The sequence below is a fragment of the Hypanus sabinus genome, chromosome 9, assembly GCF_030144855.1.
Source record: "Hypanus sabinus isolate sHypSab1 chromosome 9, sHypSab1.hap1, whole genome shotgun sequence".
NCBI classification, from domain to species: Eukaryota; Metazoa; Chordata; class Chondrichthyes; order Myliobatiformes; family Dasyatidae; genus Hypanus; species Hypanus sabinus.
Genome location: NC_082714.1, coordinates 4,487,266 through 4,506,041, shown reverse-complemented (window position 1 = coordinate 4,506,041; position 18,776 = coordinate 4,487,266). Strand labels below are relative to the sequence as shown.

Sequence of the window (18,776 nt, the reverse complement as noted above, 5' to 3'; positions counted from 1 at the left end):
CCCTGTTTGCATTAATACCATCAGACATGTGGTACAGGAGCCCGAAGACTCACACTCAATGACGCAAGAAGAGCTTCTTCCCCTCCACCATCAGATTTCTGAAAACTCCAGAGCAATGCAGTGTAATCATCTACAAAAATATTGCATTGTGTCCTTTAAGCAGGACAACCTTTTATATGTGCTCATTCTTCACTGTGTAACCTTGCTCCTAATAAACTGCCCTGAAGAGAATCAGATAAACCCATGGTCTTACCTTAATGTTTACATAAGAGAGAGTGGTGAGTGCGTGGAATGGGCTGCCGGCAACAGTGGTGGAGGCGGTTACGATAGGGTCTATTAAGAGACTCCTGGATAGGTACATTGAGCTTAGAGAAATAGAGGGCTATGGGTAACCCTAGGTAATATCTCAGGTAAGGACATATTCCGCACAGCTTTGCGGGCCGAAGGGCCTGTATTGTGCTGTAGGTTTTCTATGTCTCTATAACTCCAATAATTAGAATCAGGACAGAGTCAACCTGTCCGCCCTTCCACTGCTCCTATCCTGTAGTGCCTTCACCGCACAGCCCCCATGTGACTGTGACTGACTACTGTCCGCATAAATTGAGGCCATGAAGTACACCCTCAAAAACTCTCATCTTCAGACATCAACCTTTATTAAAACACACAAAATGCTGGAGGAACTCAGCAGGTCAGGCAGCATCCATGGAGAGGAAGCAACAATACATGTTTCAGGCCGAGACCCTTCATTAGGACCTCAGCCCAAAACATCAACTGCTTGTTCCCTCCACCTGCTTAGAGTGTGTGTTAGTTTGGATTTCCAGCGACTGCAGAATCTCCTGTGCTTACCAACCTTTATTTTAGGAAACATAAGGATAAATATCTAAGAACCAGAGAAATAGAGGCAATCAAGTCCTGACCTACAGCTTCCATTCAACGCATCAACACTCCTGCCTGACCTCCTGGTTCTACTTGTGAGGATGCGTTGCTCTGATCATCCTCCATGCAGAGCATGGAGCAGCCATACTCTTGGTTCCTCAGTACCGGCAACCGGTGCACCAATTGTGACTCGGAGAGCTCCGAGAGAGGAGGTGGTGCCCAGGTCCGGGAGTGAAGCTTAAAAGGGGAAAGCTTCGTGGGAACTTGGCTATAACCGGCGCACCAATCGTGGGTTGAAGAGCAGGAAAGGTTCAGGTATAAAAGGGAGACACTGCCCAGCAGAGCAGTCATCAAAGGAGGGGTCTGAGGCAGAGTGGTAGGGCTTTGGCTCATTCGGGCTTCGGCGAGGTCAGTGATTAGGTGGACATTCCTCTAGCATTTTTTTCCATTGGAATAGTGAGCATGTCTGTAGGGTTAGTACTTTGCTCTGGGTGTCAGATGTGTGAATCCTGGGAATTTTCCAGTCTCCCAGGTGGCCACATCTGTGCCAGGTGCACTGAGATGCAGCTCCTGAGAGACGGTGTTAGGGATCTGGAGCTGCGGCTCGATGACCTACAGCTTATTAGGGAAAGTGAGCAAGAGATAGCAAGGAGCTGCAATGAGTTAGTCACTCTGAGGCTACAGGAGTTAGATCAGTGGGTGACAGTCAGGGAGGTGAGGGGAAGAGCTCAGATAGTAGAGCACCCCCGTGGCCATCCCCCTCAGTAATCGTCATCTCATTTTGCATGTTGTTGAGGGGGGTGACCTGACACAGGACGACCACGGCGATCGGGTCTCTGGCACTGAGCCTGTTTCCGTGGTGCAGAAGGGAAAGAAGAAGATGAAGAATGTGGAATGAGGAATAGGCAATTCCATAGTGAGGGGAACAGACAGGAGGTTCGGTCAGCCTGATAGAGATACCTGCATGGTGTGCTGCCTCCCAGGTGCCAGGGTACGGGATGTCTCGGATTGGCTGTAGACTATTCTGAAAGGGGAGGGTGAACAGCCAAAAGTCTTGGTACACGTTGGTACCAATAACATAGATAGAAAAAGGGAGGAGGTCCTGAAGAGAGAATTTAGGGAGTTAGGTAGGAAGCCGAAAAGCAGGACTTCCAAGGTAGTAATCTCAGGATTGCTGCCTGCACTACATGCTAACGAGCACAAGAATAGCATGAACAGGCATATTAACATGTGGCTGAGAGACTGGTGTAGGGGGCAGGGCTTTGGGCTCCTGGATCATTGGGTCCTCTTCAGGGGGAGGTACAACCCGTACAAAAAGGACGGGTTACACCTGAACCCAAAGGGGTCCAATATCCTAGCAGGCAGGTTTAATACAGCTGTTCGGGAGAGTTTAAACAAATCGCGAGTGAGATGGGAACCAGAGTGATAGGGCTGAGGAAGGGGAAAACAGAAATAAATCAAAGATCGCGTGCAACAGAGATGATAGAAAAGACAGGCAGGTGATGAGGCATAACTACAGCCAGTGTGATGACTTACATGGCAACAGTGGCATGGTGGTGCAGTTAAAACAGAAAACAATACTGGACTGAAAGGGTTAAATTTGAATGCACGCAGCATCAGAAATAAAATGGATGATCTTGAAATTCAGCTGCAGATTTAGCAAGTTGTGGCCATCTCTGAAACTTGGCTAAGGATGGCTGCCATTGGGAGCTGAACATCCATGGATATACGGTGCATCAGAAAGATAGGTTAGTAGGCAGAGGGGCTGGTGTGGCTCTGTGTATAAGAAATAATTTTAAATCATTAGAAAGGGATGACATAGGATCAGAAGGTGTAGTGTCTCTATGGGTTGAGTTAAGAAATGGCAAGGGTAAAAGGACCCTAATAATAGTTGTATACAGGCCTCCAAACAGCAGCTGGGATGTGGATTACAAATTACAGCAGGGGATGGAAAAGGCATGTCAGAAGGGCAATGTCATGATAATCGTTGGGAGTTTTAACATGAAAGTAGATTGGGAAAACCAGGCCAGTACTGGACCTCAAGAGAGAGTATTTGTAGAATGTCTAAGGGATGGCTTTTTAGAACAACTTGTTGTTGAGCCTACTAGGGGATCGGCCGTGCAATGATCCAGAGGTGATAAGAAAGCTTAAGGTTAAGGAACCCTTAGGGAACAATGATCACAAGATGAACAAGTTCACTTTGAAATTTGAGAAGGAGAAACTAAATTCCATTATGTCGGTATTTCAGTGGAATAAAGGAAATTACAATGGCATGAGAAGGAAACTGGCCAAGGTTGACTGGAAAGGGACTCTAGCAGAAATGGCTGGAGTTTTTGCAAAAAATGAGGGAAGTTCAGGGCAGATATATTTCAAATAAGAAGTTTTTGAATGGAAGAAGGACAGTACCGTGGCTGACAAGTGAAGTCAGAGCCAAAGTAAAGGGCACACAATGAAGCCAAAGCTAGTGACAAGATAGAGGATTGGGAAGCTTTTAAAAACTTGCAGAAGGAAACTCAGAAGGTCACTACGAAAGGAAGCTGGCGACTAAATCAAAGAAGATACTAAAAGCTTTTTTAAGTATATAACGGGTTAAAGAGAGTTGAGGGCAGATATAGAACATAGAAACATAGAAAACCTACAGCATAATACAGGCCCTTTGGCCTACAGAGCTGTGCCAAACATGTCCTTACCTTAGAAATTACTCAGGGTTACCCATAGCCCTCTATTTTTCTGAGCTCCATATACCTGTCTAGGAATTTCTTAAAAGACCCTACCATATCCGCCTCCACCACTGTTGCTGGCAGCCTATTCCAAGCACTCATCACTCTCTGTGTAAAAATCTTACCCCTGACATCTCCTCTGTACCTACTTCCAAGCACCTTAAAACTGTGCCCTCTCATGCTAGCCATTCCAGCCCTGGGAAAAAGCCTCTGACCATCTACACGATCAATACTTCTCATCATCTTATACACCTCTATCAGGTCACCTCTCATCCTCCGTCGCTCCAAGGAGAAAAGGCCGAGTTCACTCAACCTATTCTCATAGGACATAATTGAGCACAGTACTCTAAGTGGGGTCTGACCAGGGTCCTATATAGCTGCAACATTATCTCTTGGCTCCTAAACTCAATCCCACGATTGATGAAGGCCAATGCACCATATGCTTTCTTAACCACAAAGTCAATGTGAGTAGCAGCTTTGAGTGTCCTTTGGACTCGGACCCCAAGATCCCTCTGATGCTCCACACTTGCAAGAGTCTTACCATTAATACTATATTCTGTCATTACATTTGACCTACCAAAATGAACCACTTCACACTTATCTGGGTTGAACTCCATCTGCCACTTCTCAGCCGTTTTGCATCCTATCAATGTCCCATTGTAGACTCTGACAGCCCTCCACACTATCCACACCACCCCCAACCTTTGTGGCATCAGCAAATTTACTAACCCATCCCTCCACTTCCTCATCCAGGTAACTTATAAAAATCACGAAGAGTAAGGGTCCCAGAACAGATCCCTGAGGCACACCACTGGTCACCGACCTCCGTGCAGAATATGACCCATCTAAAACCACTCTTGGCCTTTTGTGGGCAAGCCAATTCTAGATCTAGAAAACAAGGTCCCCTTGGATCCCATGCCTTCTTACTTTCTCAATAAGTGTTGCATGGGGTACCTTGTCAAATGCCTTGCTGAAATCCATATTCACTACATCTACTGTTCCACCTTCTTCAATGTGTTTACTCACATCCTCAAAAAATTCTATCAGGCTTGTAAGGCACGACCTGCCTTTGACAAAGCCATGCTGACTATTCTTAATCATATTATGCCTCTCCAAATGTTCATAAATCCTGCCTCTCAGGATCTCTCCATCAATTTACCAACCACTGAAGTAAGACTCACTGGTTTGTAATTTCCTAGGCTATCTCTACTCCCTTTCTTGATAATGGAACAACATCTGCAACCCTCCAATCCTCCAAAACCTCTCCTGTCCCCATTGATGATGCAGAGGCTCAGCAATCTCCTCCCTCACCTCCCACAGTAGCCTGGGGTACATCTTGTTCAGTCCTGGTGACTTACCTAACTTGATGCTTTCCAAAAACTCCAGCATATCCTCTTTCTTAATATCTACATGCTCAAGCTTTTCAGTCCGCTCCAAGTCATCAGTACAATCACTGAGATCCTTTTCCATAGTGAATACTGAAGCAAAGTACTCATTAAGTACCTCTGCTATCTTCTCTGGTTCCATTTACACTTTTCCACTGTCACACTTAATTGGTCCTATTCTCTCATGTCTTATCCTCTTGCTCTTCACATACTTGTAGAATGCCTTGGGATTTTCCTTAATCCTGTCTGCCAAAGCCTTCTCATGGCCCCTTCTGGCTCTCCTAATTTCATTCTTAAGGTCCTTCCTGGTAGCCTTATAATCTTCTAGATCTCTATCATTACCTAGTTTTCTGAACCTTTCGTAAGCTTTTCTTTTCTTCTTGACTAGATTTACAACAGCCTTTGTACACCACGGTTCATGTACCCTACCATTCTTTCCCCGTCTCATTGGAATGTACCTATGCAGAACTCCATGCATATATCCCCTAACATTTGCCACATTTCTTCCATACATTTCCCTGAGAACATCTGTTCCCAATTTATGCTTCCAAGTTCCTGCCTGATAGCCCATATTTCCCCTTATTCCAATTAAATGCTTTCCTAACTTGACTGTTCCTACCCTCTCCAATACTATAGTAAAGGAGGTAGAATTGTGATCACTAGATCACACCAATAGGACCGATAGAAAATGACGCTGGAATGAGAGGCGCAGAGATGGCAGAGGAACTGAATGCGTATTTTGCATCAGTCCTCACAGTGGAAGACATCTGCAGTATACCGAATATTCAAGAGTGTCAGGGAAGTGAAGTTTCTGCAGTGAAAATTAAAACTGAGAAGGTGCTCAGGAAGCTTAATGGTCTGAGGGTGGATAAATCTCCTGGACCTGATGGAATGCACCCTTGGGTTCTGAAGGAAGTAGCTGGAGAGATTGTGGAGGCATTAACAATGATCTTTCAAGAATCGATAGATTCTGGCATTGTACCAGATGACTGGAAAATTGCAAATGTTTCTCCACTATTTAAGAAGGGTGGGAGGCAGCAGAAAGGAAACTATAGAACTGTTAGCTGACATCAGTGGTTGGGAAGTTACTGCAATCAATTGTTAGGGATAAGATTACGGAGTACCTGGAGGTACGTGACAAGATAGGCCAAAGCCAACATGGTTTCCTGAAAGGAAAATCCTGCCTGACTAACCTATTGCAATTTTTTGAGGAAATTACAAGCAGGTTAGATAAAGGAGATGCAGTGGATGTGGAGTACTTGGATTTTCAGAAGGCCTTTGACAAGGTGCCACACAGTAAGCTGCTTAGCGAAATAAGAGCCCATGGAATTGCAGGCAAGTTACTAGCATGGGTGGAGCATTGGTTGGTTGGCAGAAATTAGAGAGTGGGAATAAAGGGATCCTATTTTGGCTGGCTGCTGGTTACCAGTGGAGTTCCACAGGGGTTGGTGTTGGGATCACTACTTTTCACAACTTTGGTCATGGGATTAATGGATTTGTGGCTAAATTTGCCAATGATACAAAGACAGTTGGAGGAGTGGGTAGTGTTGAGGAAACAGAGAGCTTGCAGAGAGACTTAGATAGTTTAGGGAAATGGGCAAAGAAGTAGCAAATGAAATACAATGTTGGAACGTGTATGGTCATGCACTTTGGTGGAAGAAATAAATGTGCAGACTATTATTTAAATGGAGAGAGAATTCAAAATGCAGAGATGCAAAGTGACTTGGAATCCTTGTGCAGGATACCCTAAAGGTTAACCTCCAGGTTGAGTCAGCAGTGAAGAAGGCGAATGCAATGTTGGCATTCATTTCCAGAGGTGTATAATATAAGAGCAGGGATGTGATGGTGAGGCTCTGTAAGGCACTCGTGAGACCACACTTGGAGTATTGTGTGCAGTTTTGGGCTCCTTATTTTAGAAAGGATATACTGACATTGGAGAGGGTTTGGAAAAAATTCACGAGAATTATTCCAGGAATGAAAGGGTTGCTGTATGAGGAACATCTGGCAGCTCTTGGGCTGTATTCCCTGGAGTTCAGGAGAATGAGGGGGGATCTCATAGAAATATTACAAATGTTAAAAGGCCGAACAGATTAGATTTGGCAAAGTTATTTCCTGTGGTAGGGGATCTAGGACAAGAGGGCACATTTCAGGATTGAATGACGTCCATTTAGAGAAATTACTTTAGTCAGAGGATGGTAAATCTGTGGAGTTTGTTGCCACGAATGGCTGTGGAGGCCAAGTCATTGGGTGTATTTAAGGCAGAGATAGATAGGTTCTTGATTAGCCAGGGAATCAAAGGGTAAGGAGTGAAGGCAGGGAAGTAGGGATGACTAGAACAATTGGATCAGCCCAAGACTAAATGGCGGAGCAGACTTGATGGGCTGAATGGCCTACTTCTGTTCCTATATCTTATGCATCCAGAGTGAGCCTATGATAAAGATTTAACAGACCGCACTTTGAGAAATATGATTATCTGGCTCTCCTCCTCCTACCTACGTACAGGCAGAGGCTAAAGAGCAAGGCTCCAAAAGTAAGGAAAACAAAGAGGTGGTTGTAGGAGGCAGAAGTGTAGCTACAGGATTGCTTTAAGTCAGTGGACTGGGTGATGTTCAAGGACTCATCAGTGGATTTGAATAAACATGTCACAGACTCTATAAAGTCAGCATGTACCCAGAAATCAATTAGAATATTCTCAGACCTAAAGTCCTGGATGAACCAAGAGATCTGCAATCTGTTGAGGGCCAGATCAGTGGCATTCTGGTCTGACGACTAAGTGCATTACAAAACATCCAAGTATGATCTCTGGAAAGCCATCTCACATGCAAAGTTGCAATTCTGGACCAAACTGAAGAATACTCGATAGCAGTGGCGAGGCTCGAATGTAATCACCTCTTACAAAGTAAAATCAAGTGACATAGGTGACAACAAGGTTTATCTCCCTGATGAGCTCAATGCCTTTTATGCTCCCTTTGACTGTCAAAACATGGAGACACCTTCATGGATTCCCACAACCCCCAATGACCCTGTGATTTCAGTTCCTGAGACCGACATGACAGCATCTTTCAGGAGGGTGAACCGAAGATAGCATCTGGTCCAGACAGTGTACCTGGTTGAGTACTGAATATCTGTGCCGATCAATTGGCTGGCATCTTTAGCTTTTTGCTTTGGCAGTCTGAACTACCCACCTGCTTCAAGCAGGCTTTAATTATACTGGTGCTGAAGAAGAATGTGCTAACCTGACTCAATGACTATCATCTAGTGACACTTAATGAAGTGCTTAGAGAGGTTAGTGATGAAAAATACCAACTCCTGCCTGAGAAAATGACTTGGATCCATTTCAATTTACCTACTGTCACATCAGGTCAACAGCAGTTGCCATTTCATTGGCTCTTCACTTAACCCTGGGACATTTGGACAGTAAGAGACATACATTACGATGCTCTTCATGAACTACAGCTCTGCGTTCATTATCATCCCCTCAAAACTAATCAATAAGCTCCAAGACCTAGGCCTCAATACCTCCTTGTGCAATTGGATCTCTGGTCTCCTCACTTGCAGACCCCAGTCAGTTCAGACTGGCAACAGCATCTCTTCCACGATCTCCATCAACACAGGTGCATCACAGGGCTGTGTGCTCAGTCTCCTGCTCTACTCACATTATACTTATGACTGTGTGGCTAAGCACAGCTCCAAAGGCATATTTAAGTTTGCTGATGAAACCACTGTTGTTGGCTGAATCAAAGGAGGTGACAAATCAGCATATAGGAGGGGGAATGAAAATTTGGCAGAGTGGTGCCAGAATAATAACTTCTCACTCAATGTCAGCAAAACCAAAGAGCACTTTATTAACTACAGGTGGAAACTGGGGGTCCATGAGCCAGTCCTCATCAGGGGATCAGAGGTAGAGAGGGTCAGCAACTTTAAATTCCTCAGTGTTATTATTTCAGAGGACTTGTCCTGGGTCCAGCATGTAACTGCCATTACAAAGAAGGCACAGTAGCACCCCTACTTTCTTAGAAGATTGCAAAGATTCGGCATGTCATCTAAAACTCTGACAGACATCTATAGATGTGTGGTGGAGAGCATACCGACTGTTTGAATCACGGCCTGGTATAGAAATACCAATCCCCTTGAACAGAAAATCCTATAAAAAGTAATGGATATGGTCTAGAAGACCATCACAGGTAAAATCTTCCCCACCATTAAGCACATTTAGAAGGAACACTGTTGCAGGAAAGCAGCATCCATCATCAAGGACCCCACCATCTAGACCGTGCTCTCTTCTCGCTGCTGCCAACAGGAAGAAGGTACAGGAGCCTCAGGACACACACCACCAGGTTCAGAAACATTTATTACCCCTCAGACATCAGAGTCTTGAACCAGAGGGGTTAACTTCATCCAACTGCACTCGCCCCATTACTGAACTGGTCCCACAACCTATGGACTCACTTTCAAGGATGCTTCATCTCATGTTCCCAATATTTATTGCTTGTTTATTATTATTATTTTGTTTGCTTTTTTCCTTTCTGTATTTGCATGGCTTGTTGTCTCTTGCACATTGGTTATCTTTCTGTCTTGTTACGTGTGGTGTTTCATCGATTCTATTGTGTTTCTTTGTATTTACTGTGAATGTCCACAAGAAAATGAATCTCAGGGTTGTATATGGTGAAATATATGTACCTAAGTAACAAATTTACTTTGAATTTTAGTCAGCTCTCAGTATCGTGCATCGGAGGCAGGTCAGTAATATTTCACTCACCTTGTGTGGTTTGGTAGAATTGAAGTTGCTGCATTGCAGGAAGTAGGGATCTTTAGACTGAAGATGGAAGACGTGGACCCTGGTATCACCCTGTGGCAATGTAGCAGCATTAGTGTTAAAGGAACATCATCATTAAACCCATAAACCTGAGTCACCCATAGATGCCTACAGTCTGGTATCCAGCACTCAGCAGGAGAAGAGGAGACCGGAGTGGGAAGGGAAGTGGCAGAGGGAGAGGGGTCACAGAAGTAGTGGTGGGGTAGAAGGAGGGAGGAGCAGGGAGGGGGAAGAGGAGTGAAAGCATGACAATCAGTTGCCAAGACAAGATGGGATGTACAGGATGGTTACTGTACAGGGAAGCAAGGTAGTGTGGTGGTTAGTGTAATGCTTTAAGGCGCCAATTTAATTCCTGCCGCTGTCTTTAAGGAGTTTGTACATTTTCTCTGTGACCATGTGGATTTCTTTCGGGTGCTCTGATTTCCTCCCACATTCCAAAGGTAAGGGTTAAGTTTAGTGAGTTGTGGGCATGTTAAGTGGCACCAGATGTTGGCGACATCTGCAGGCTACCCGAGCACAGCCTCGGACTGCATAGGACACTTTTCACTGTATGTTTCAATCATTTGAAATACATAGAGTCATAAACCACTACAGCATGGAAGCAGGCCCTTTGGCCCATCTAGTCCATGCTGAACCATTGATCTGCCTTGTGCCATTGATCTACACCTAGACCATAGCTCTCGATACCCCTTTAAAGAAGGAGACCATTTGTCTATTCAGTTTGCACTGGTTCTCTGTAAAATAGCCCCACTTGTCGACTTTTGATTTCTCATACTCATTCACAAGCTGTAAGAAGAGGATGGACAGACCTATGGTAGAAATATCAAACATGAAAGGACATGTGTTTAAGGTGGGGGGGCGAGGTTGAAAGGAGTTGTGTGGAGCAAGTGAGGTTGGAATGGTATTCTAGGGAAGCAGGTATACTGTAATAGAGGCATTAAGGCAGGGACATGACTATGCAGGGAATGGAAAGATATGAATTATGTGAATCATGCAGGTTTATTTATCACATGTGCATCGAAACATACAGTGAAATGTGTCATTTGTGTTTACAACCAACACACCCAAGGATATGCTGGTGCAACTCACAAGTGTCACCACACATTCTGGCACCAACACACCATTTCCACAGTGTTCAGCAGAACAACACAAGCAACAATTATAATGTACAACAAGCAAAACAAACCCTTTTCCACCCTCCCACCGCTCACACACAGATAGGTAGACCTCCAACCCCAGGGCAAACCGCTTTTGCATCTTTAGTTCTTGGCTTCAGACTCACAGACATCAGGCCTGCAACCTCCAGTCCCTGGCCCAGACTCGCCAAGCTCTGGACATCAACCTTCCGGCTTTGCCCACTGGATTCTGGAATTAACCTGGCATTGTGTTCAGCATTGTGTGGGCTGAAGGGCATGACTGTTCTACGTTCTACAGCCTGCAAACTAATACTGTTCCCCTCTGTTAACCTCAGCTGAATCTGCTTTTCCAGTGACCCTGACAGTGTATTCCAGACCCCAGCCCCTTGCTGAATAGAAATGTGTTTCCTCACATCACTTTTGGAAACACTGGTCCCCATGTTCCCAAAACCGTGGTCACAGCAACAACCACAGCCCCACTCCCGGAACTGACCTTGCCAGTGAGATAGAGAATACTGGTGTCTTCATCGTAGAAGGGAATGAGTGTGGAAGGAGCTGCATCGATGTCAGCTGTTTCGATTGGTCCAGATGACAATGAATCCACGTTGTAGAGGTAGATCTGTCGTTCACCACGGCTGCAACACAGAGTACCAAGCATCAGGCTGAATCCTCAATAATCCATCCCTTACCAGGTCTAAGCACAGGAAAGAAGAAGCTGCAGGGAGTAGTTGTCTCTGCCCAGTACTTCACGGGTACATACCTCTCCACCATCGGCAGTATCTACAGGAGGCTAGATCCACCATCAAAGATCCCCACCATCCGGGCTATGCAATCTTCTCACAGTTACCACTGAGCCTGAAATCCTATCACCAGGTTTAGAAACAGTTCCTTCCCTTCAACCATTGGGTTCTTGAACCAAAGGACAACTATAGTTTAACAACACTATGACCACTCTAATCACTTTGCATGAAAATGGACTTTTTATACTAGTTGTGTGCTTTCTTGTACAAATTGTGTATAATCTTGGTTAATTTATGTTTTTCTTGTGAATACTGCTTCTCTGATGACCTCTGCCTGCGATGCTGCTGAAAGTAAGTTTTTAATTTCACATGAGCACACATGGACTTGTGCAGATAACAATAAACCGGATTCAGTTCCCAAGGCTTAATATATTTTTTGTTCATTTATCATGATCTGGTTGGTCCTGATGTAGCCAGCATTTACTGCCTATCCCCAGTGGGCAGAATGGCTTGCTCCACTCTTAGAGACAGCCACGTTGGTAAGTGTGGAGTCACACAGTAGACAGTACAATATTTTTAATTACTATGTTATAATAGGAAATAGAAAAAAATAAGATGTGCAAAAAGAGAGCAGAATAGTGACGTAGTGTTCATGGGTTCATTGTCCAATCAGACATCGGATGGTGGAGAGGAAAAAGCTGTTCCTGAAATGTTCAATGTGTGTCTTCATACTCTTGTACCTCCTCCTTAATGGTGGCAATGAGAAGTGGGCATGTCCTGGGTGTTGGGGGAGTGGTCCTTAATGATTCCACAACCTATAGACTCACTTTCAAGAACCCTACAACTCTTGTTCTCAGTATTATTTGTTTATTTACTTTTTTTGTATTTGCATAGCTTATCTTCTTTCGCACATTGGTTTGTCAGTCTTCGCCTGTAGTTTTTCATTGATTCTATTGTATTTCTTTGTTCTATTGTGAGAAGTCTGCAAGAAAAGGAATCTCGGTGACATGTACATAATTCGATAATAAATTCACTTTGAACTTGATCTTTGGTGATGGGTGCCATCTTCTTGAAGCATCACCTTTTGAAGATGTCCTCGACGCTGATTAGGCTTGTGCTGACTGACTCTACAACCTTTCCTACCACTTTCTGATCCTGTGCATTGGAGCCTCCATACCAGATGATGATGATGCAACCAGTCAGAATGCTCTCCACAGTACATCTGCAGAAATTTGTTAGAGTTTTTGGTGATTTACCAAATCTTCTCAAACTCCTATTAAAGTAAAAACACTGGCATCGATTTTTGGCTTCAGAGATGTTGACCCTTTCTGCAAACTACAGACATGCAAGGCACAAAGAAGAGAAAATTTGCATATGCTGGAAATCCAAGCAACACACACACAATGCTGGAGAAAATCAGCAGGCCAGGCAGCATCTATGGGAAAAAAAGTATAGTTGATGTTTTGGGCTGAAACCCTTTGGCAGGACTGGAGAAAAAAAGCTGAGGAGTAGATTTGAAAGGTGGGGGAAGGGGAGAGAGGAACACCAGGCGATAAGTGAAACTTGGAGGGGTAGGGATGAAGCAAAGATCTAGGAAGTTGATTGGTGAAAGAGACGGAGGTCAAAGGAGAAAAAAAAAAGGGGGGGAGAAGGAGCACCATAGGGAGGCGATGGGTGGGCAAGGAGATAACATGAGAGAGGGACAAGGGGATGGACAATGGTGAGGTGGGGGGGGGAGGCATTACTGGAAGTTTGAGAAATTGATGTTCATGCCATCAGGTTGGAGGCTACCCAAACAGAATACAAGGTGTTGTTCCTAAGTGTGGCCTTGTCCCGACAGTGGAGGAGGCCATGGATGGATATATTGGAATGGGAATGGGAAGCGGAATTAAAATGGGTGGCCACTAGGAGACCCTGCTTGTTCTCACACGCTCTTGATCATTTTGAGGATTTCAGGTTCCCTGGACCCACCATTTTATTTTTATTATGGACGTCCAGTCCCTATACACCTCCACCCCCAACAGGAAGGCTTCAAAACTCTCAGTTTCCTTCTGGACTCCAGACCCAACCAGTTCCTCTCCACCACCACTCTCCTCCATCTAGCGGAACTTGTCCTGACTCAAAATAATTTCTCCTTTGCCTTCTCCCACTTCCTTCAAACAAAAGGGATAGCCATGGGCACTCGCTATGCCTGCCTGTTTGTCGGCTCTGTGGAACAGTCTATGTTCCAAGCCTACACTGGTGACTGTCCCACGCTTTTCCTACGCTACATCGACGACTGCATTGGTACTGATTTCTGCACCCATGCTCAACTTGTCAATTTCATCCACTTTGCCTCCAACTTCCCCCCACCCCCAAATTCACCAGATCCATTTCCAATACTTCCTTTCCCTTTCTCGATCTCACTGTCTCTATCTCTGGAGACAGCTTATCCACCAATATCTATTATAAACCAAGGAACTCTCACAGTTACATGGTCTATTTCTCGTCCCACCCTACTACTTGAAAAAACACCATCACCTTCTCTCAATTCCTCCTGCCACTTCTGCTCTCAGGATGAGGCTTTTTATCCTAGAATGAAGGAGGTGTCCACCTTTTTCAAAGAAAGGGGCTTCCCTTCCTCCATCATCAACACCACCTTCAACTGCATCTCTTCCATTTCACACATGTCCGCTCTTACTCCATCCTTCTGCCATGCTACCAGGGAGAGGGGTTCTCTTGTCCTCACCTACCACCCTACCAGTCTCCACATCCAGCTCATAATTCATCAAAACTTCCACTGCCTCCAAATGGATCCCACCACCAAATACACCTTCCAACCCCCCACTTTCTGCTTTCTGCAGGGATCTCTCCCTTAGTGACTCTCTTGTCCGTTAGTCCCTTCCCACCAATCTCCCTCCCGGCACTTATCCTTGCAAGTGGAACAAGTGCTACACCCGCCCTCACTACCATTCAGGACCCCAAACAGTCCTTCCAGTTGAGGCTACACTTCACCTGTGAATCTGTTGGGGTCATATACCGTGTTCGGTGCTCCTGGTGTGCCCTCATGTATATCAGTGAGAGCCGACATAGACTGGGAGTCCACTTCACTGAACATCTATGCTCCATCCGCCAGATCGAGCGGGATCTCCCAGTGGCCACCCATTTTAATTCCACTTTCCATTCCGATATGTCCATCTACGGCCTCCTCCACTTTTGGTATAAAGCCACACTTAGGTTGGAGGAACAACACGTTATATTCTGTTTGGGTAGCCTCCAACCTGATGGCATGAACATTGTTTTCTCAATAATCCAGTAATGCCTCCCCCCCCCTTCACCATTGTCCATCCCCTTGACCCTCTTTCATGTTATCTCCTTGCCCACCCATCGCCTCCCTCTGGTGCTCCTTCTCCACCTCCCCCCCTTTTTTCTTTCTTCCATGGCCTCTGTCTCTTTCACCAATCAACTTCCTAACTCTTTGCTTCAATCTTCCCCCTCTAAGTTTCACCTATTGCCTGGCATTTCTCTCTCACCTCCCCCTATCTTTCAAATCTACTCCTCAGCTTTTTTTGACCAGTCCTGTTGAAGGGTTTCATCCCAAAATGTAGCCTGTACTTTTTTCCATAGATGAGACACGCAAGGCTTTGCTTTCCTCCCAGACAATGTTTGATGTTGTCCAACCTTGACTTCATGCTTACCTGTTGAAGCCAGATACCAGCAGGTTACGCCCATGGCTCACCCACAAGATCCGTGCCCCTCGACTGCCTGCAGGACCTGGTCCTTTCTGCAAGACCCAAAAAGGAGTGTTAACAGCATTGGTTCAGGCATTACCCAATTCCTCCTGCATTGGGGATGCTGAGAAGATGGCAAAGTACAGGCTGAAGCAGAACCCACTGGGCTGGACGAGGTACGTTCCTTACCTGGATTGGGTCGGCTGACCGCCGAGGCTGGTACACTCGGACTTGACCATCTTTACTGACCGTTGCCAGATGCTGTCCATCTGGGCTCCACGCCAGGCTGAAGATCTGGTAAAGAATAAATAATGGTAAAAACAGAGATAAGATTCAAGGTTGCTCAAAGTCTTTTCATGTACACAAGTGTAAAGGAGAACAAAATAATTGTGACTCCAAATCCAATGCATTACAAAAAAAACACAATAAAATAAAGAACACATTAATTAAAAATACATAAGCTGACTTAAATACATAAACTGATTGTATGTCCATAAAGTGACACTAGGCACAGGAACGTCTGTACACTAGGCCCAGAGCTCCCAACATACGTGCAATTCTAGTCACCTACCTACAGGAAAGATATCAATAAGATTGAAAGGATACAGAGACAATGTACAAGGACGTTGTCAGGATTTGAGGACCTGAGTTATAGGGAAAGATGGAATAAATTAGGACTTTATTACCAGGAATGCAGAAGAATGAGGGGAGATTCCATTGAGGACTACAAAATTATGAAGGGGACACAGGCAGGGTAAATGCAAGCAGGCTTTCTCCACCGAAGCTGGATGAAACTACCACCAGAGATCATAGGTTAAAGGCAAAAGGTTAAATATTTGAGGGGAACCTGAGTGGGGAGTTCTTCACTCAGAAGGTGGTGAGAATGTAGAATGAGCTGCGAGTGGAAGTGGTGGGTGTGAGCTCAATTTCAACATTTAAGAGGAATTTGTAGAAGCACATGGATGGGAGGAGTATGGAGGGCTATGGTCCAGGCACAGGGTGATGGGATTAGGCAGATTAATAGTTCAGCATGGACTAGGTGGGACAAAGGGCCTGTTCTGTCCTGTTCTTCTCTATGACTGTTAATGCAAACAACGCATTTCACTGAAGGAGGAAGACAACTAAATGATCAGATTTCCCAAAATGCGGTCCAGGAATCAAACGGTAGGCGTTCCTTATGGTAGAATAGCAGTAGGCGAATGTCTTTGGACCCCTGGTGCTGCAGGTGATAATGTTGTGTAGGAGAATATCAGAGGTAAGGTTCTTACACATAGTTCTGTCAGGGATGGTGGTAGAGGCAGATACTTTTGGGGCATTTAATAGACTCTTAGATAGACACATGGACGGAAGGCTATGTAAGAGGGAAGGGTTAGATTGATAATAGAGTAGGGTAAAAGGGCCTGTACTGTACTGTAATGTTCCATGTTCCATTAAGTGAAATGGTACAAGAAAAATAAGTCGCAAGCACAGGAGAATGTTGCTTGGAAACATTGATTAGTGACAGCAATGAGGGCTGATAAGCTCCACTGCACTAGGCCACATCACTCTTGTCTTTACACAGCTAAGGTAAAGCAAACAGGAGGTGTCTACAGTCATGGCTGCCCACAGTTTTACATTCATCGAGTAAACTTCCAATAATCTGCATATCCTGATGGTTTGGCTCAGTCTTTGGTCTGGAATGTGAACCAGGAGTGGAGAGTGTGATCTGGAACTGGGATTAGGGGTCTGACACACTGAGTCAAAGTCAGATGCACAAGTACGTGTGTACATGTGCAATGAAAAACTTGTAGCAGCAGTGCAGGCACAGAGCATCAGACAAGCAGCATTCACAAGAAAAACAAAAACTAAACAAAATTATCCACAGTTTTTACAAGAAAGAACACAATCAGAACAAAATAATGTCTGTTTTACTGCAGAATGGTCACAGTGTTGCTAAACTGGGTGATGAGGGTTTTGCCAGTTGGCTCAGGCACTGAACGGTTGAAGGGAAGTAGCAGAAACACTTGTGATGGGTTGGTATATGGGTAGGGAAGCAGCCAGGGCCAGATAGCACAGTTCTTGCACACTGCTGCTCAGATTCAATGGAAAATTTATTATACCGTTGCCTATCATATGTAGAAGTGTGTTGTGAGCCCTGTGGCCTGCGTACCTGTATTTAATTGTTGTCTTATGTGGAGACATTAAGCCTTTATGCTTTCCGTTTAATCCTTTTGACTAGCACGGGTTTTCTGTGTACAGTGATTATTTAAAGTGGACTCTCAATTAGCACTTATCATGGGGTCTTTGCTGTTCAAGAATGATCCGTCTTGTAGTGTTGCTCGGTGAAGCCATTGATGTTCTGTTGGAATTCCTATGAATAAACTCTTATTTCTGTTTCTACATGGAAGCCCTCGGGATCAATAAAGTATGTCTGTCTGTCTGTTCCTCCACACCTAGTTTCAGTTCTCTGCCAGCACACACCATGACAGAACTGTAAACACAAGAGATTCTGCAAATGCTGTAAATCTACAACAACGAACACAAAATGCTGGAGGAGCTTCTAAGGAAAGGAATAAACAGTTGACATTTCAGGCTGAGACTATGTACAACTATTTGTATCTTAACAGGAGTAACATCCAGTACAATCTCCTGGCCAAGTGCTTCAGGATGATCAGAGGTTTACTGTACCTGGTCTGTGTGTCCCCTCAGTACAATCTCTTCTTTCCCTGAGCTGACGTTCCAGATTTTCACAGTCATGTCGTATGAAGATGAAGCCAAGATATCGGATGCCAGTGGGTGAAATCGGATGGAGTAGATTTTCTCAGTGTGACCTGCAAGGAAAACAAACAGTCTGCATCTGGCGATGTGACACTGAGCTCTCAAAGCTCTCCCCTAAACTGTAGCAATGTGACTTGGGAAAAGCTGCAGAGGACTGTAAACTCAGCTAGTTTCATCAGGGGCACAACCCATCATCAAGGATATCTTCAAAAGCGGTGCCTCAAGAAGACATCATTCATCATTAAGGACCCACATCACCCAGGACATGTCCTTTTCTCATTCCTATCATCAGGGAAGAGGTACAGAAGCCTGAAGACCTGAAGACCTACGCTTGATGTTTAGGAACAGCTTCTTCTCCTCCACCTTTGGATTTCTGAATAGACAATGAACACTACCTCATGCTTTGCTCTCTTTTTGCAGTACCCCTCATCAGGCTCTTGAACAAAAGAGGATAACTACAGTCGGCCCTCTTTATCCACGGATTCAACCAACTGCAGATCGGGAAAACCCTGAAGTTCTCTCTCCAGCACTTGTTGTTTGAGCATGTACAGACTGTTTTTTCTTGTCATTATTCCCTGAACAATACAGTATAACAACTATTTACATAGCATTTACATTGTATTAGGTATTATAAGT

At 44.8% G+C, this 18,776-nt stretch overlaps 1 protein-coding gene across 1 annotated transcript in view; it reads right to left on the bottom strand.

Annotated features, from left to right (window-relative positions):
* Positions 1-18,776, bottom strand: part of LOC132399016 (coronin-7-like) — a 264,124-nt gene that overhangs the window by 82,475 nt on the left and 162,873 nt on the right. The window contains exons 19-23 of the mRNA XM_059978890.1: positions 18,051-18,193; positions 15,573-15,677; positions 15,351-15,436; positions 11,427-11,568; positions 9,741-9,830 (exon numbers count right to left, since the gene is read on the bottom strand). Of these exons, the coding sequence (XP_059834873.1) occupies positions 9,741-9,830; positions 11,427-11,568; positions 15,351-15,436; positions 15,573-15,677; positions 18,051-18,193 (566 nt within the window). The remainder of the gene's footprint in view (positions 1-9,740; positions 9,831-11,426; positions 11,569-15,350; positions 15,437-15,572; positions 15,678-18,050; positions 18,194-18,776) is intronic.